The sequence below is a fragment of the Mizuhopecten yessoensis genome, unplaced genomic scaffold (assembly GCF_002113885.1).
Source record: "Mizuhopecten yessoensis strain PY_sf001 unplaced genomic scaffold, ASM211388v2 scaffold11083, whole genome shotgun sequence".
In the NCBI taxonomy this organism is placed as follows: Eukaryota; Metazoa; Mollusca; class Bivalvia; order Pectinida; family Pectinidae; genus Mizuhopecten; species Mizuhopecten yessoensis.
The window spans coordinates 55,395-76,463 of NW_018408871.1; the positions used below are offsets into that span (position 1 = coordinate 55,395).

General features: G+C 35.6%; 2 protein-coding genes across 5 annotated transcripts in view; one reads left to right on the plus strand and one right to left on the minus strand.

Moving 5' to 3' along the window:
* On the plus strand, positions 1–19,774 carry LOC110465497. Of its 4 annotated transcripts, none has more exons than XM_021521351.1 (6): positions 1–494; positions 5,639–6,844; positions 7,556–7,639; positions 8,520–8,741; positions 9,436–9,540; positions 10,744–19,774. In XM_021521351.1, the coding sequence occupies exons 3-6, from the start codon at positions 7,579–7,581 to the stop codon at positions 13,305–13,307; spliced, it is 2,952 nt and encodes a 983-aa protein (XP_021377026.1). In that variant the 5' UTR covers positions 1–494; positions 5,639–6,844; positions 7,556–7,578; the 3' UTR covers positions 13,308–19,774. The 4 variants fall into 4 exon arrangements, with proteins under 4 accessions (XP_021377026.1, XP_021377028.1, XP_021377029.1 ...); XM_021521353.1 differs by having other exon boundaries at positions 6,326–6,844; XM_021521354.1 differs by having other exon boundaries at positions 6,579–6,844.
* Positions 17,404–21,069, minus strand: part of LOC110465499 (organic solute transporter subunit alpha-like) — a 12,471-nt gene continuing 8,805 nt past the window's right edge. The window contains exons 7-9 of the mRNA XM_021521355.1: positions 20,640–20,892; positions 20,187–20,302; positions 17,404–19,913 (exon numbers count right to left, since the gene is read on the minus strand). Of these exons, the coding sequence (XP_021377030.1) occupies positions 19,902–19,913; positions 20,187–20,302; positions 20,640–20,892 (381 nt within the window). The 3' untranslated portion in view covers positions 17,404–19,901. The remainder of the gene's footprint in view (positions 19,914–20,186; positions 20,303–20,639; positions 20,893–21,069) is intronic.

The window sequence follows — 21,069 nt, forward strand, 5'->3', positions numbered from 1 at the left end:
CACTACGGGTAATTTAAGCCCCATATACTGACATATGTGGGTGTATGTGCTACCCTCTGCTATGCATGGATAAAGAAAGTAAATACCACGGAATTTACTAGCCACAGGAAATCCAGGTTTCCGATTTGTCACCGAAGCTTAACTGATTTGATTGAAAAACGAAAGTAAGTGAAAACCAGGACAATGTTATACCTCTCGATAGTTTCCTGAGGCTGGGCGTGAATGATGTCGGCCAGTTTTGTGAGCATTTGGCTGGGTCAAGATGTTGTCACTCATACGTGCACACCTACATTTGACTTTATTTCTCAAACAAAACACGATTGCATTCACGAATTATGACGCTTAAACTTTTCTGGAGATTATTGCCAGGGCCGGATTAACAGATGGCGCTGCTGCTTCTGTTGATTCTGTGATCAGATAGAAGAAAGTAAAGAGGAAGTCATGGAAACAGGAAGTGGACTGGTATAATCACTGAGATACAAATCTACCATCACGTAAGTTTGTGTTTTGTACGTATATTGTAATGTTGTCCCACACGTAAGTTTGTGTTTTGTACGTGTGTACTGTAACTGGACATTACTGTTCATTATCAGCATTCATCTACAGAAGTGTGTCGGTGACAGTTTGATATAGACAACCACTCACATGGAACGTACTTATCGAATCGTGTGGTTAACGACACTCACACACAAACCAATAGCATGTACAGTCAACATAGATAATACCATTTAGTTAATACTGAGCCCCTCGCTCCTCTTCCCTTACCGACACACCCACCCATACACACATCATTTCTGAAAGCCTAAGATCTCCTGAACTATACCAGCTGTTTTATTAAGCGCAAGTGTACAACACATAAAATGCAGATACAGGTTTCTGAGGTGCCATATTGGAATTTCACAGTTAAAGTTGTGATCGCTAATTCTCAGAAAATACTGCAGGGAACTTTATAGAATCTGATACTTAGGTAGCCCTTGGTTCGTTGTGGTACACATTTCATTTTCAGCTTGGTTGGAAAGGACACGGCCACGAAGTAGACCCATTTTTACATTTTACATATAAAGCTTGAGCTGAAGAAAGTATTGGTTGCCTGAATTCAGAAATCCCTCTTTTGTTTTTATATTCTGTAGTCAATAGGTAAAACGACAATCATGTACACACTTGACATACATGATGAAAAAGTGTATTAAATCATTTCTTAATAACTGCAAACAGTATATGACACTCCGTAAAAGGCGATAAAGAGAACAATAGAGTTCTGTAGTTGTAACTTGCTATATTTGATATGAGCACAGGTAAACAAAGGTCAAAGTTTAACCTCGCGCTCGGGTAGTCTTAAAACATCTGATGTGCTCAGCATTTTTGTTATCATCGTTATATAACGACCCTATCTAATCAGAGGGAAAAGACTCTGACGCACCAGGAAGGCACACACTTTTAACACACTCTGGAGAGTGTAGATGCAGCCTTACTAAATTGCTAACCACGTAATCTCCATTGTAACATCCTTATGTGTCCATGTGTGCATATGTGTAATTGCGCAGGCTGTAGATACATACTGACTAAAGACTCATGTTGTCAACAGCTGATTTATTTTTTAAAATCATTATAACCCACCTGGCCCATATCATCTCATACAGCCTCTAACGGTTTTCCCACTCCCAACTCAATGGGTAAACATGCTAGGAGTTATTAAACATTTTTAGTTATCCACAAATAGTTAACGCCCTGATCCCAGTTACTCTAGGATTCTTTAGTGAATATTTTAAATTATGAATATTAATAGAATCATTCACCCCCTTTGGGGTGAGATAGGGGGAGATAGGGGAATCTCAACCCGAGGGGGAAGATTCTTATGTTTGACAACTTAAGAATCTTTCCCCGAGGGTTGAGATTCCCCTATCTTACCCACAAGGGGGTGAATGATTCTTTTTCTCTTACCCTGTTTTCCCCAATGTGTATCATATACACAATGTAATGATAACGTTACATGCTAAATTCAGGGTTGACGTGACGTTGATGGATTGTTGACGTGACGTCATTGTATTGTTGCAGTGACGTCATACCATTGTTATAAATAGGAGAATCCCCCCGTGTCAACCCTAGGGCGGAGACAGATAAATCTAGCACCGGCAAAACGGGAGATAAATCTGTCACGTGTGGGAGAAAGCAAAATAAACAACACCCGATATCATTACAGTGCTATAGATTGGTTTAGATAAATGAAATAGTTGTGTTTGCTTTGTAAACCATTATTTCTTATTGGTACTTATTTGATTTTTAGTTCTCTGGGCTACTTGTAATCGTATCGGTGATATAATTATGCATTTGTGGGAGGAGATACAATTGTTGTTCTATCTTCTTGAAAATGCACTCAAAGTTAATGAGTACTATTGTAATTAAATAAAATGTGAATTTTGACATGCTAAAAGTAGCACACACGCCAATTCACAGGGTGAGTATAATAACTCGTAGCAACCACTACACTGTGTAGGTATACGTGAGTCCAGAGAGGTGTATATATATACGGCTAAACAGGAAGCGGGGCATCCGTGTATTACAGGCACATAAAAATATGTCATTGTTAAATTGTATAACAGAATTGATGCAAGGTCTCTTGTTTCCGGGACCTGACAACAGGATTCTACAGGTTCAAGCACTTTAGTCATATGCCCAGAGTACTACGTGGCACTTGGCCTCTTGTTTCTATAACTAAAGAGTAAAGTGTATCAACATTTGAGGGTAAAGTGTATCAACATTTGAGGGTAAAGTGTATCAACATTTGAGCAACAGGGGCCTGGACATTATTCCAGTTTTGTGAATTATGACGTCACTTAACAAAACTATTAACAGCATATCGATGTGGATATAGAGGCAGCAATGCCTGCGTCCACTAATATCCTATAAAATCCTATTTAAAAAATAAGATCCGTCGTCTTTCTCTATTGTAAAGTAATGATTCATGTCAATTGCTTCTCTGAAACATGAATAATATATTTCCATTAAAAAGATGTTCTAGATTATCTAGATATAATACGAACATTAGATGAGAAAAGGACTTCCAAATTCATGATGGTGGGTTATAATGTTAAAACACAGTTGTGACATCATCCTTTGTTCACATTGTACATTATATATATATAGTAGAACGTACAACGAAATACCTGTAGCTGTCCGTTATTAGACCGTAGCTGTTCATTATTATGTTTAATAATGTACAACTACTGGCCTGTTGATGGACAGTTACAGGTAACGAAATTAATTATAAGCACCAGCAAATTTTAGAAAAAAAATCAACAATCTATTAACAACATATGGCTTTACTATATATATGTACATTAAAATATAATGAAATTTAACAATAGCATACAATACATTGAAATACCACAGATAGTCATATTTGATCCAGAAATAATCCAGCTGCCCAAATCACTTTTGAATTTTATTGAGCAAAAAATAAATAAATCCAACAGGATGCTGTAAAACTTACTTGAAAACGGAACACAGTAATCGAACTATTATTTTAAAATATGAATATTGATGGAATAGAAATTCAGGAAAAATCCAACAGATCTTCACACACAATGATCCATACTTGGAGGTAGAATTATTTAACGGCAACCAGTGTTGGTTTAGGTCATACTTGAGGTCTGAATCGATTTTCCCTCTGCTTCAGGAATTTTTTCTATTTTATTTTCTCATGATGCATGCAACTTAAGTGCCATTTTGATAAACTTTCACTTTTGTTCAATGTGTTGTGTAAATCAATATGTCTCGACATTAAAATTTTTGATCAAAATGATGTTGAAAGTAATATTGTCGCCTCCTGAGAAACACATGTTCCTGCTTCCAATGACTAAACTGGACTTACTGGTAAATACCCAGGATTCACTATATCTGTATTTGGACATGAAAATCATGTGCAATTCCAAATATAGTAACTCTACCTGTACCTGTCCAGTAGGTTAACAATATGCATTCATGCATAAATGACCATAGCTCATCCTGCATAAACACCAATGCCTGGTCATTGTTTACTTCATTACCGGTACATTATACACTGTATTTATTTTACAACAATTATGAAATAAGTTATTTCAACTTATATTTATCACTCATTGTTCAGTAGCTGTCCACTCTTAAATACAATGGGGTGATGTGTTTTAAGTAGAAGAAAAGCCTCAAACTGTCGATTCTGTGAGAGAATGGACAGATCTCGGTCCTACGGGCCTCGATCAGTGTATTCCCTCACAGAATGGACAGATCTCGGTCCTACGGACCTCGATCAGTGTATTCCCTCACAGAATGGACAGATCTCGGTCCTACGGGCCCCGATCAGTGTATTCCCTCACAGAAGGGACAGATCTCGGTCCTACGGACCTCGATCAGTGTATTCCCTCACAGAATGGACAGATCTCGGTCCTACAGGCCCCGATCAGTGTATTCCCTCACAGAATGGACAGATCTCGGTCCTACGGGCCCCGATCAGTGTATTCCCTCACAGAATGGACAGATCTCGGTCCTACGGGCCCCGATCAGTGTATTCCCTCACAGAATGGACAGATCTCGGTCCTACGGGCCCCGATCAGTGTATTCCCTCACAGAATGGACAGATCTCGGTCCTATGGGCCCCGATCAGTGTATTCCCTCACAGAATGGACAGATCTCGTTCCTACGGGCCTCGATCAGAGATTCCCTCACAGAATGGACAGATCTCGGTCCTACGGGCCCCGATCAGCGTATTCCCTCACAGAATGGACAGATCTCGGTCCTTCGGGCCCCGATCAGTGTATTTCCTCACAGAATGGACAGATCTCGGTCCTACGGGCCCCGATCAGTGTATTCCTCACAGAATGGACAGATCTCGGTCCTACGGGCCCCGATCAGCGTATTCCCTCACAGAATGGACAGATCTCGGTCCTACGGGCCTCGATCAGAGATTCCCTCACAGAATGGACAGATCTCGGTCCTACGGCCCCCGATCAGTGTATTCCCTCACAGAATGGACAGAACTCGGTCCTACGGGCCCCGACCAGTGTTTTCCCTCACAGAATAGACTGTTTTCGGCCTTTCTTTCTTACATGATTTAGCTGTCCTTGATTAATTTTCGAATTTTAAAAGACACTCGTCGGTAAACATCGGGTCTTTATACAATTTGAGAGTTAACTAACTTAATTGAGTTCGATAAACATGATAGGCAGCCATCACTCGTATGGGAACGTATGTATACTACAATTAGGCAAGTAAAGTATACCAGTAAGGGTTAAGTGTCTTACTCAAGTACACAACCACGCCAATCGTGTTAACACAACAAATACACGTCAGGTTTACCGCGCGCATGCTCAGTCAAAACCAGTATTTAAACCCACTTGTGCCACCAAACACTTAAACTATTGTATTAACTTGCATACCATATATAATCATATATGTTTGTCGCTGTGAGCAATTTCCACGTATGTGTTAGGTACGTAAACTTGTACAGCCTAATTATTACGCTGGTCGTACGTGTAAGGAAGGTTCGTTGCAGTCGAGTAAAGATATATTGCTGCTTTAAGCCCTCATCAGAAAGCGAAAATGATCATATGATTTTATGCGTATTGACAACATTGTAAGTCCCATTTTTTTTTTGTAATTTCAGATGAGATACAGTTAATTGATGATGTGAAAAATGGAAGTGGTTCGGCATTTATCAAAACCACTAAAAGGGGTTATATTTTTTTGACAATTCGTCTTTTTGCTAATACTTATATGACGTTCTGAAGTGAACACACTTTTTTTATGATATCGGATGTAAAAAAAAATAGATTGCTAAATATCGATAGTTGACGAATTCAGGGTGTGTAATTTCAAAAACCAAACATAGCGCATATGCCATTTAGTTTGTCTAAAGCTGTCACAGGCCAATGATCCTATTTAAGGATAATTGGTCGGCGAGGTAGGACTATCAGTTTTCCTGTTTACGCCATTTTAACATAGTTAAACTGAACGGAACATAGAGTTAAAATTGGGACAAAATGACCTGCATTTGCTTAAGGTGTTAAGATTTCTTTTAGGATAAACCTGTATGTGCAGTTCGTGACTGTAGTTGCAGGACTTTTTCTACTATGGACTTAACATAATCCGAAATTCTAATGAAAAAAAACTCTAACATAGAAAATATCCACCAGGCAGAAAACATTTTATCACCACTGAATACATTACATTAATATAACCACACATGATATTACTTCATAACATATCGAACAGCAATATATATTACAGAACAATGACACCACACTTGCTATTAAACAAGATTTTAATCTTTTTACATGTTATCATTGGAAAGACAAGTATCCAGAGATTGAAGCAGCAATATATGTCCTGCTTGTAAAAGATACAAGCGACGAAGAGAGGATATTGACAAAATGTTGACACGAAACTGTACAAATGTTGGAACGATACACATGGTTCTTTTGCAAAAACTGGATGCCTTTACTTCGGATTACAAAAACAATAGAGCAGTAATTAAAGAATACACTTGTGCGAGTTTCCAAAATACGACAACATATATCATCTCTCTATAATCCCGTTACTTAAAGTTATGGCATCAACGACTTGGCCACAACACTTCCGACTTAGCCACAACACATCAGACTTGGCCACAACACATCAGACTTGGCCACAACACGTCCGACTTGGCCACAACACATAAGATGTGGCCACAACACGTCCGACTTGGCCACAACACCTCCGACTTGACCACAACACTTCCGACTTAGCCACAACACATAAGATGTGGCCACAACCCGTCCGACTTGGCCACAACACATCAGACTTGGCCACAACACATCCTACTTCATTGCAAGTTAGTCATGGTTTTAATTTCCTTTTTTCAAGTCAAAGTCAGCTTCAGTATTTGTTTGGAGACATAGCAAATCATTTATTGTTTAACTACGGGTATGGACTTATCTCAAGAACAAATTTACTCTTGGGGACACCTTGCCACACCACTTGCACCATGACCAGCGTTATTAACCTTTACACACATTTATTGTAATATCTTATTTAGTCCTTTTTGCCATCGTAGTTATGAAGTGGATTTTATTTATAAAATAGTGCACGTATCGTAAACTCTGCAACTTGATTTGTATTTACATCGTTTTACAATGATTATACTAAGTACGTCATTTTTACAACATAGGCAGTACGTCACCAACAATAGTGGAAACAAACAGTTTAAGCAAGCACGCTTCCTCATCTTGGAAACGTATCTGATTGACTTAGATATAAACAAGTCACATGCCACTCTAATGTTGACAAGCTTGCTGATATTATTGGCAGAATAACATCCCATAATATTCCATGAAAAGTGAAATTGATATCAATATATATAACGTCCCAAACAATATTTACAACCTTTCCTATTTTTTAAATTGAGATATCCTTCAAAATCAAACATGAAATAAGTTTCTTCTTCCTAGCTCCATAAAGTATGCTGACATAATACTCAACTTTCCTATCTGTTTTGCAACATATGTGCTTATATTACTCATATTATGATTGTTTTTTATTTTAGCAATTAACTGAGGACCTTTCGATATGGCATGTGATAAGGAACTGACTTCTTTACTCTTCCGTGTTGGAAATGATCTTGTTGAAGGTAAAACAATAAAAAAAGGCAAAAATTATTTCATTATTTCCGGTATTTGACATTTTTGACATCATGTTATCAAAATTTTCTCTCATGGCTCTGACCGATCGTTGTTAATTTTCGGATCAAATTACAATCAATGATGGCTACTCTGGGAATCTGAGTTATCCTCAACGCCCAGATAGCAATCTTAATTAAAGTTGCTATGATTGAGCCCTCCTGATCAGGCGTTTTTATGCTGTTTTAAAAAAAAAAAATTAAGATGGCCGCTCTATCAGGATATTTTTTTTGGTAAATATTCAATCTTTCATATCGATGTTTACCAAGCGTCCTTTTATTGTCCTTAATAAGTGATGATTAAAAGTAAAAATTTGCGTCAATAAGAAATCTGTGACAGTCACTACTGTTTCAAGTTATTTGTAAAGTCTTGTTTAATAGCAAATGAAACATGTGAGTAAAACAGGCCCGATTCGCCTCTTTATCTTAATTGTAGCATCTTATTTAATTTCCAGACAATTTTCTGAACACTTTCTATTATCAAAACAAAATGTTCAGTCATTTTCTCCAAGAGTATAGTATGAACCTGGATGTTTTATACGTGAATGCGACACGTCTGTGTTACTATAATAAAAAGAAATCACTAAGCAAAAACCTATCTTCGTCTTCCTTTATCATTTAAGCAGGTGAGATATTCTAGTGAAATATAAAAAAAAATAAAAAAAATCTCACAATGATTATGCTTTGAACTTAGCATTGAATCGGGTTGAAGGTTCAAAATGATCGTTCCGGTCGAAATTTATAGAATCTGCCATACAGTACATTTTTCTGGAAAAAATAACAATCGTTTTGTATTGTCGAGTTAATTTAATTTTGTTTGTGGTATTTGCAGAAGATGTGAAAAACCTACTATTTTTGATTGGAGACGATATACCTAATTCTGAAAAGGAGCAGATTTCAACAGGAATAGAGTTTATGACCATGTTAAGAAAGAAGAACCCTGTCGGAAGTGATCTCCTCGAACACTTAAAATCCTTTTTGTCGCAAATTCGTCGGGAAGATCTGAAAGTTCAGCTGGAGTCTTACGGACAGAAAGTTAAAAGCATCAATACAGGTAAAGTGGTATATTGACTTCATTAGGTATTTTACATCCTTCATGAATAACAATGTCTGTTATTTAATCTTTTAATGTTTTGAACATTGTTTCCATCTCCAAAACGAATTTATGTATCAATAAACATTGGCAAGTACTTAGTCAATAATGTAAAAAAAAATGTCGCATAAGTATAGCCCTCACACACTGCGAGTGTGAATTTAAAACACAATTTTCAAACTATTGATTAAAAGCCTATATAAGTCATCTAAACACAGATATAACTGTTGTATGAGGATTACATAAATATCTTTCCGATAAATTCTTCCAACTCTTTGTACCAAAACCAGTTCAAAATTGTCTGGACTAAAAAAAACGCTATTCAGTACATAAATATACGATTTAAATTGTATAGTTGTCATTGCTCTCAATATAGCTGTACCTCATATTTTCGATATTGAAGTGTCTGTTTCGTCAATGTGAACGAGATTTTGAAACAGCCTGTCACCAAAATAATTGTTACGGTTGTCTAACGTTATTCGAGGCGAGAGGGACGCTTCCAAATGACGCTAAACAAATTGCGTCCATGGCCCTGTGAGCGCGATATCTTCTGGTAAAGCTTATAGAAGAATATGTGATTGAAATATAAATATACATGTATACCTACATTATTATGATATCTAACTGGCGTATCATTTCCCTCTTACTTTTTTAGCCAAGGCGAACGTAAATATTGCTGCTGTTCCTAACTTCGTGGAAACAGTTCAATGTCGGGAGGTAGAAGAACATCTTCAAAAGAACAGGCTCGTCATTTTGAGCGGTAAGTTAATAGCATTGTCTTGAACCGAAAGCCAAACCTATGCTGTACGGGTCTTTTTTTTTTAATGTCTGGAGTAAACGTATAAAGATCCCGTATATTGCAATGGATGCAGCAGTTTTATTTTTGTTGCATTTGTGTCCCGAAGTAAAGGACACGGAACTAAATCCCCAATTCTGCAGGGGGTTACCACATTAATTGCCTCTTACAACATGTAGTGCTTCCTCACTGACGTTGGTAACAGCAGGTATATATTTTTCTCATTCTCCGCCCTGCATGGTCAACAAGATTTTAACCACCTTCATGGATATCAATCATATTTGTTCAGGATTTAAATGTGTACAGGGGTTGAGAGGCGTGGTGTGAGTGTTTGGCTAACTGCTATTCCTATAGAATCATAAGATGGAGATCAGCCATAACTGATTAGATGGAAACATCCTGCTCCTGTAGCAGGGATTCATTTTTTTTGCAATTGAAGGGTTGACCTCTGGGGCTGAAGGGCCAGGCCAAAGATTTTATCACTTGTTGACATCCCCAACCAATAACTATATATTCGATTGCGGATTGTATAGTGGCGAAAACGCATATGCTAACAGAATTGCCTGAACGATTGGTCCCATCCTTGTAGACTTAATGGGTTATCATTTTAAAACGGTTAAAAGTCTGACCCTATAACATGTTATATATACAGTTAATAGGCATAAAGCGAGGAACACAATCCGGATATTAGATTTTATCCTGGATGTATCCCCTCCCTTGAGACTAAGTCACTGGATCAAAACTTCAAAAGGGGTTGAGATCCATAACGATACATACAACTGCTGAGAATAAAGAAATGAACACAGTCAATACATTAAATTTGAGACTTAGTTTCTGGGTCACAACTTGGAAACAGTTGTTATCCGATTCGCAAAATTTAACCAGGTATACAATTACAGGGCATGAAGTGACTAGCACATTTATGCTACCAGATTTGACCCAAACCTAGGGGAAATAGTCCTTGAAAAATAACATGGCTACTCCAGCTTACAACACCATATACTAATACTGAGCATGAAGATTTGTAAACACATATGCTAAAAGTACTGGCCCTGAGGGTTGGCCCTATTCATGGGGTCTTATTTGCAATAGATATATTCATTTGTACTGCATCTATAATTTTAATGAAAATAATTTGCCAGATGAGCCTCGTGTTTTTGTTAACAGGGATATCGGCTTCTGGAAAAACACAGCTAACTCTTTGGTGTGCCAAGCGATTTCGTTCAAATGTAACTGGACCTAACATCTGGAAACTGTCTTGCCAGGATGAAAACGACTTGATTCAATCATTGAGTGGAATATTAGAATTCTTTGAATTGAAATTTGAAAGCCAGAAGGTCGACAAATCCACTTATATAATGGAAATGGTTAGTGTTATCATACACAGAGTTACCTCAGAAGAATGGCAAACGCGACAATTTCTGTTTATCTTTGACGACATATGCAAAGTATGTTCTACAGTTGTTTCACGCATATTTTGTGAATTGCGCGCAACAACAAATGTTAAAATATTAGCTTCAACAGAGATTTCCACATTTTACAACGAGTTCAAAACGAACGATAATGAAGTATTTGTATCTGTGAAGGGTGTGACAATAGAAGATGTTGGAAAATTCTTTATATCCTCTGATCGTTTCATTGGATGTGAAGATGATCTGCTTCTTCTTGCCAAGGAGGTGGGAAGTCTCCCGTACGCTCTCATGCTGGCGAAGTCATACATGGAATCTACAGAAATGACGGTTAAAAAGTATTTGGAAATGTTGAAGTATCCGGAATTCCTTCAATCCGTGGAAAAAGTTTTAGAATCTTCAGGAAAGAAAACGTACAACAAAGGACTGGTCGGTGCTCAAATCTTAACATTAGAGAAAGTTGAAAAAAAGGTGCCTGAACTTGGAAACCGTCTGTTACAGATGATTCCTTTTTTGGACTGCGAAAATGTTCCATATACATTACTTCAGAAATTGGCAAACGATTTTAGCCCAAAAGCAGAAATGGACATAAGGGCATTAATATGTGAGCTGAAATCATATTCACTAGGGGAAATCATTCAAACAGAAGAGGAAACAGTCATCTCACTCCACGCTGTAACAAAACTGGTCATATTGCATCGCCTGACGAAGGAAGAACGCGTGCGAATCATCCAGAAACTGCTTTGGTTTTTCAGTTGTCACCTAACGTTGGATTGTAGATTAAGGTCTTCGTTGGCAGACAATTTGATTCTACAGGGCCATGCTGAATGCGTCCTTGCACAAGCAGGTAAGAACATCAGTGGTTCGAATATGAAGGACATGTGTCTGTTACAGTGCATCATACAGACAGCAATAGGTGTTTCTTTTCGTGTTTCTGGGACCGAACACGTGCTAGCAGACGAATATCTGACAAAAGCAAGAACGCAAATGTTTCAGTTGATCGAAGAGTCTCCCGAGAAGTTCAAGTTAAGTCTTGATGACAACGAATCCCAAACATACCAATCAGATGACTCGGATGAAACGACAACATGGACAGCACCGACAAGCTTTCTAATTAGAACAATTCGAATGTCACTGTCCCTCGGAGAAACAACCCAAGATGATTGCGAGGAAATAGACGGAGAAGAAAGAAGTAACGACTCAAAAGTCAAGCGACTTTATGGAAAATTGGTCCAGGTCACAAGAGATTTGTCTCCCCAGTTTATCCATGATTTTGTGATGAACTTGATTCGAAGTGAGGTCGACATACAACACTTGCAACTTGTTTCAGGAAAGAGTTATGCAGGAGGTTTGGAGACGCGTAAACAATGCTTTACAACTGCACTGTACGAGAAACTTACGACAGTGAAGGCAGCAATGCCCACAGCACAAATAAGAGAAATATTTGCGGTAGAACTGATGATCATTATTCTGTACAACAATGGTCGACACTATTATCAATGGAAGCTAGGAGAAGACAGGTCATCCGATAAATTCTGTTGCAATGAATTACTCACTGCGGTAATGCTGGGGAAACTCTTAAAAAGAGACTATCCAAACTTTGTATCAGTTCAGTATCTGATCAGTCATAGGAACGGGATGTTCTATCATCACGAAACTGATAAAAGGTTCACGCAAGACAAAGAAGTTGCCTCAGTAAAGGACGACCTGAAAGAAACCATATGCCGCTTGGAGAAAATGTCTGACAAAAAAATACGTTATTTCGAATTCGGCATTTTGAAAGTGAGTGAACATCAGTGTATGCACCAAAAGGGGATGTGTTTAAAGCTGATACTTAAATGTTACATTCATCTTTACGCCCTTTGCAAAGGCAAAGAAGAAGAAATGAACGAACAGTATACTAAAGCTAGATGCTGTGCAGAACAACTGCAACATATCACAAAGGAAATGCACGCTTGGACGGCAGTTCCCGGCTTCCATGTACAGTTAGCAAGATTCTATAAGCTGAAGACAACACAAAATCTTTTGGAAGAGGCCATAAAACATTTCCAGATAGCAGATGAATTGGAAACGCAATATAATGGGAAAGGGATTTCGCACTTTCAAATACAGGCGCGATTTGGACTTGTGAAGTGTTACAAGCTGCTGAGAGACCAGGAATCATTAGCAAAAGCACAGGGTATTTGTCAATATCTCGTCACTCGACTTGATGAAACAAACTTATTTGGGATTCAAGGAAAGGCGCAAAGGAATCTTGATGAAGTTCAAACACTTTTGGAAGCTTCATTAGTGAAAGAAGAAGTGATTGAAGAAAAGCACTAGATAGGCCCGATAATACCAGTATTTTATCTCCTCTTATGTCCACCTGTAAATGTATTACCAGTCATGACTTCCAGTAACTGTACTGTTCACAACGACTACGAACATTTAATAAATATACTAGTATTTGATTTGATAGTAATATCAACACACATCTCATCTACGAGTAACTACACTACCTATTATGTCTACAAATAGATATAATATGATCTTTGCTTGTATATAATGATAATATCTATATATATATATTGTTATTTATTTTATGACAGTAAGTTTACTTTACATTAGGGCTACACTATATATATATAAGCATAGAAGTAATAGTGACGGTGAAAGAAAGGATTTGTCTAAGCGATCGGCCCCTTTTATCAAACCACAGCAATAATATTATACAGCACAGAGAAAACCAGTTATGACTTGTAATATATGTTGATGTCAACACATATCTCTTCTGCCGGCTTGTATTCGAAGACTTTTTATTTTATCTTGAAATCGTGCTATTGCATATTCCAGTGAATTAATAAATGAAATGTAAAGTAGATCTATATATTGTTCGGTTATGTTAATAATGGAAACTTTTGCAAGGACCAAAAAGAAAAGCAAAAGAAATTGTTATAGATAATGTCCTCCGCAAAAATGCATCTCGATAAGAGTATGACCACTGAAAATATATAGAATTCTTCTTTTTAAACGTTTTCCAGGGGTAAAATTTAGGTAAGGAGTTCTGAAGTTGTTTGAGTAATATAGGAAGGACAGGTTCTACAAAAGAAATATTCTTATTTAATAAGGGTTTCTTTACTGATTAAAAGGGTATACTATGTAAGAAATCTCATTTTAGAATTTGAAATTGTTAGTATATTTTCACTTCCGTTCACTCTTAAGGTATTCGATTTTTCTTCGTTATATTTATTTTGTTCTTTGGTTTGTCGCCTCCTTACAATTTCATTCACTGCCAATGCTCCAATAATTATGTAGAGAGGGAAGGAGAATTCAATCATTCTCTGTTTTATTTTTAAATCTTTTCACTTGCTGTAAAGTATATGTACTCAATTACAGCCAGATTTTCTTTATTGCATTAATAATTCAAATTATATATACCATGCGGATATCATGTATTTATCATAAGTAATATAATAGTATCTCTCATGCCCTCACAAATACAAACACTTTACAATTGTATTTAGCGATGGATCAAAATGGGAACACCATATCTATGTCCCTTCAATATTTTGCTGGACCTTTCGAAAGACTAATTGTGCTTTTTACATTTCACTATTAATCGTTCTCGATGTACATGAGGATTTGATTTTTTTGAATTGTTTTTTTATCTTTTATTTTGGAATTTTATGTTTCATTCCATCCATAGAAACCGTTTTGCTATGAAAACGGTAAAGTTATACATGATGGATGTTATACGATATTCTGACAAAACCCCCAGCAAATCGTTAATTTTGTTACGATGAAAGACAGTGTCGTTACAGTTAAGCACGTATCTCATGCATTCTTATGCATGTTAAAACTAAAATCATGAAATTCCATTAAGTTTAGAGTTTTTTTGGTTTGACGTTTGTTTATAGCCATGCAAGGTTTGTTTCCATCACATTTTTTGCATGTGTTAAGGACTCACACAACTAAATAATTTAATATATGTTAGTATTAAGCCTTTGAACGAATAGCGTTAATACTTGAAGTTCAACACTAGTGGCAACTGTCTAGATTCACAGATACATACCTTCAAAGGCTTCAAAAGGTATTTTGTTGCGGGTTAGTGGCATATAAGAGTCTGCTTTTGACAACCGAAAAATTACAAACCAAACCGGTGAAGTGGGACGGGAGCACCCCTTGACATTTGACCCAATATCAATCCGCCATCACATATTTAAATCTACTAAATCTATAGTTTTTCTACAATTCAATATCTGTAGATGTCATTAAATGTAAAATATGTCAATAATTACCTAGTTGAATTACTCAGAGGCACTGTGTTTAACCGGAACTTTAGGTAGGGATTACAATCATATGAAACACTTGCTGCAATACTGGCTGTTTTAGTTGTGCGAGTCCTTAAGGATAACTGGAAGTTTTCTGAGAAAAAATGGAAATGAAATTGATGTAATTCAGTTTAATTTGTTCGGGGCCTTAAAGTGTATATAGCCTTCTGCTTCTGTGGCTATGAAGTATATATGTATGAGGACATGAGTCACCGCTTCGTAGGGAGAAATGGTGCGTCGTCTGCTACAAATGCAAGCTAATCTTACAATAGTCGTTGATGCTTCAGTTATATTTACCTCACACTGGTGTGTATACGTGTGTAAGATCTGTTTAAGGTTAAAAGTTCAGTTAGCTTGCAATAATTTCAAGTGTTCCGCATGTTCTGAATGTTCCGCTTATTCTCTCTTGTTATACTTTGCTTATTTATAATTATTTTAATTTCAATCGTCAATTATTTAGATGTATTTACCTTAACGTTTGTGTTGTTAAAAATATTGATTGTATGCATTTGAAATACTTAGTACTATAAGATATATTTCTAAGCAAAACTGATACATGTCGCATATTTGATCAAGCTGACGAAAACGACAGACAAAGATAGTAATCCACACATATCATTAACATCAGAGAGGTCAAAAGCTAAGATGATATGTTATTATGAACTATTATTTTAAATAAGGTAATATGCAGATGGCAGAATTCATGTTGAAGATAATTTAAAGGTAAGCATAGGTTCAAATTATTTTAACCAATTATCAAGTTGAAGGAGAAAATGCTACGTTGATAAGAAAATGATTTATGAAGGTTAAGATTATGTATTTCAGCTTATATTTATAAAAACATATACAACATATGATAGTACTTGGAACATTAATGAATGCCTTGGTGTTTGATCTTGACACGAAAAAAACTTTTTTTTTTAGGTTTTGATAACACTCACATAAATTATTTTTTGCCAAATTCAATGAAGGAATTTCGTTGAAATAATGAATTTCGATAATAGATTATATGTTTTTTTTCTGGATTTCAAATCTTTTCATACGAATTATCCCCCATTTTGAAAACAAAGTTCAAATCAAAAATAGAAAAGGTATACTCAGGTGAACAAGAATAAAAAATTTGGTTTAATTATATCAGTAGTCCACAGCGTTGAATACTATTTCATCGAGGATCCCACTTGCAAGGCATACAGAAAAGAACTGGTTTCTACATTTTGCACTAATGTAACGCAATTTATCTGTGTTCCATTTAAGGTCAAGAGCAATTGACAAAACATCCAATTTTGTTGCGGAGCACTTCTACATGTAATTTACCTAACTTGCTACGCTGTAGGACCCAAAGAAAATTTAGAGAAATTTACAATTTTTGGATATCCCTTTCAAAAATGATTAAAAATAAGCATTTTTTAAATAATAATCGCTGAAATTCCACACAAGCTTAATTTTAACGTTGCGAGTCATTCTACGTTTTCCATGGTCAAAGAATCATAGTTATTGATCTTTAATAATTAAGGCTACTGTTTGTTTTGATAGAATACTATGCGTATACAATCAATTTTGCAATCATTTGCTTATGTAGTAAAAGAAATATACGGCATGGACGAATCATAATGATAAACTTCATCGCATGAATAGTATGGAGTTAAGGTCTTCATCATTCATAGGAAGTTCAAGTGCCATAATGATCTGTTTATCGCTTTATCGCAATGTACCTTTATTATAGCGTATCTTTATCCTAATGTATATTTCAATTGTCTTAATGTGCATTAATCATGATAAAATTTTATCAAAACATGCCTTTATCATACTTAAATTCATTATAGTGTAACTTTGTGCAATATACCTTATCGTATAGCATAGATACGTAATCACATTAAACTTTTAATGTAATGTACGTTTATCGTAATGTTTATTTATCAAAATTTGTCTTAATCATAAAGTATCTTGCTAGTAATGTAACATTATTATAATGCACAATGCATGTGATATAATCATAATGTACATCATTATAACGTACAATTGGACCATTGTGGATTTATCGTACTGTACATTTCCTGGTATCCGTTCAACAGAAACAGTGAGGAATAAATTAAAGATTAATCATCAAGTGAAGAAAATGCTTTAATTACTTTTATCATTCTTATGCGTACAAAAAGCCTCTGGTAAATAAGCACATGTTGCAATTTCAGGAAGGCAGTTACGCTTATCTACAACAAGCTAAGTATAGCACATGTTAACTACAATAGAACAAATATATATTTGAATGCGAAGAAACATAGATAATTTGAATACAAAACAAAATAGCATATTGCAGTTTTGGCTTTTGAAATCCTTAACGTCAATTTTGAACAAATTTGTGTCGTTAAAATATGTTTTACATTAAAAACCGCGATAGAACGGAATCTAACGCAGGAAATATTTACAGACTACAGTTATAATTACATATTGCAATATTCATAAAAATGAATAAGAAAGAAACATGACATAATAAATGTAATATACATTTTGTTTGTAAATTGTTGAAGTTAGAACAAACAAAATAAAACTTTTTTTAACATTACTATTCTGTATCTATTATTTATGCACCATTGAAGATATGGAAAAATTGTGAACAGGTCACATTTTCTGCAACAAAAATAATGTATTGGTAAGGGAAAGAAGCAGTTTTATTTGTAATCCGAAATTATGAAAAAGAAAATATATCTATAAAGCGTTTATACATTAAATTCCACTAACAGTTAGGATTTTTTGTTATAGTTTATACAGTCTATTTATTTACATTGTTTACATTGGCACCCATCGATCGTTGGATACGCTGTAGACTGTACTACACTTCGTGGGTATCCGATGAGGACTTGACACCAAAAACGTACACGAGTGTTTCATTAGTCACAATCTGCATCAATAAACGGTAACAAAACAGTAAGTTTTCAAAAGCAAAATTGACAACACATCGAGTGTAATAAATCATGTATACAACCAAACTTCGATGTTACGAATCCAAATGAATATCGTATCCTTTGCTACGCAATTGGGTTTTTTAATATCCCCGTTCAACATATTATTCCATTGTCCAAATCTTCTCGGTTAGTTCGAGTGATCATTTGAGTCCATATAAATGTGTGATTCTTTATTAATGCCACTTAATGTATCATGTCCAACTCCCAACAGAACGGTTTAGAATATCTTATATCGAAGTTAAAAAGTTAAATTATGAGAACAAATCTAGCAGCGGGCAAATGCAATCTGATTAAAATCAGCTGTTAGGCCCCGTTAACTTCGTACTACGTCTGAACCATGTAACAGATGATTTTAATCAGATCGAGGGTAAAAGATGATTTTGAGCTATTTTAATTAATAAGCGAAATATGTGTTATTCATTTTTCTATTGTTCGTCGAATATATGTGTTATATGTAAAACTTTACTTTGATACATTAAATACTTCTTCAATCAAACACAAAACGTGTTGCATATTAGGGGATTTGTACATTCTTGTACAAATATGGCACACCTGTCTCTCCGTCGCCTACTTAACGCGTACGCTTTAGTGTCAATATTGTAACACTGTGATAATACATAGTTAATTTGTCGACAAAAGAAAAAAACAAAAACCGAATCAATTGATTGAACAACGTCAATAAACTTAACAATAACAATTTAATATATGTTTTTTCTTCTATCTGTATAAAAATTGAAAAATAAAGACTGAACGTATTATTTTTTTACACACAATAGGTATTTAAGAATGAGTTATTTAAAATAACAATTATGTATTTTTATTACATGAGGGGTATTTTGTATACGGTTATAAACAATCAAATTTAAAACTATCACCACGTGAACACTTTTATTAAAAAAGGGCGGGAACATTCTCGTAAAAAGTAATAAAGGAGTGTGGTCTGTGCAAATGTAAACATGTTTGCATCATAACTAAATGGATATATACATAATACCGAAAAGAAATATTCAATTGTTTATAAAAGGGGTAAAATAGAAAAGAAAAAAGACTAACATTAAAAACTGATTTAATACATGCGTGTAGACTATAGTATACAGAAGCTGTGTGACCTTTGTAAAAATGACAAAGGGTCATTGGTATTGCCCTTTTCTCTTCAATTTCTGTCGTGGTATGCGAAGCGAATCTCTTAGCAGCCATGCCTAAGCAGACGTCACTGCAAGTAACCTCCCTTTGACCACACGCAGAAGACGGTAGCAGGGATATACAACAATATTTCAACTTGCAACTGACCGACAAAAAAGTGATTCTATTCAGTATGGTGAAAGTATAAGAAATAATACGTTCCCTTGTTGTTGGGAAGTTTTTGTCTCCGATAACAGTGATGATGATAAAGTTGACGCGCTATTGTTGTCGCCAGCTTCAATCACTTGGAACTCCGGCGTGGTGCTTCATACTTTTTTCTCTCTCGAGAAGATCCGAATTAGGGAAAAAAGACCGATGAACTCGAGGGCGAGAGGAACCACCACGCTTTATTTCCCCGTCATGTTATCAATATGATCTAATCTTGCAAAGCTATTTAACCTGATATATTTATTCCTAAGGTTGTGTCAGTCTGACTTCTGGTGTGATTTCCATCAATGTCTTTACTACACTTTCATCTGAAATAAAACGATCACCTCATTTTACTCATTAAATTGTATTCGGTTTTTAAACTAATATACTATTAATATATAGCAAGTTATAAATTATATTATCAATTGATAGCCTTTTGAGATTGCATCTCTTACAATAATCGATTACATGATGGCTTGATTTTTTTCAACATGAAAACTTTATATGCAATCAACAACATTTCGGCGAATTGTAATCGAGGCAAAATGTTATTCCAAAGCTATTTTGTAAAACAAAAGCCGAATACTTGTCATTATTACCTGCTTCATTTCTTTAGTTTCAATTCCGGCAGTTTGCTGTTCGGTGAATCTATATGCAAATCGGGCCAACACCGCAATAAGGAATACCTCTATGATAAGCATAAAGTTGTGGATACCTGAAACAGGGCAATATTGACTTACAAATGTGATGTGGTATAGAGAATTGAACTGTTATAATTTAAGTACTCACACAAGAATAATATCAGGTATTTCACGTCAATAGTAAGATGCTGAATTTTAATTTATCCTATGAGTTGAGAAAAAAAATGAAATAATAGAGCAGAGAGAAAAAGAACTATAAGTAATGATAGAAATAAATGGCTGACAAATTGAAATTAACACGAAAGCTCTAAACATAATTTGGAACACATAATATGAGCATATTGAAAGCATCTTATGCAACGAATGTTCATATATGTCAACATTTCAGTAAGTATTTGATACAGTACTCACTTATTGACCTTACAAAGGAACCTCGACTTCCCTCACACGTAATCTTCTCGTATCTAGCCAGGGCTAGGAGGATGGTTAGTTGCATATCAAACACAAGAAGCGTGAGTTTGAGAGTGGCGGCTTTTAGGTGAAACCTGGGCAACGACAACTTCCGCCTTGCTGCGAAGAATGTCACGACAAGTCCGTATATAGCAAACAAAGTAGATATCGTCGAAATGACTTTCAACCATAGATAAATCTGTGATGGTTCAGACTAAAAAAGAAAACATTTAGGTATATTGGTATCGATTTAAGGCCTTGCTAAATACATTTGACTTTCTTTGACGTAATATATGACTACCAGGCACAAACATGGTGTTTTCTTTTTAATTTTACTTTTTAGCTAATAAACTGTATAGAAAGAGCTATAAATTTACATTAAACCTCGTTA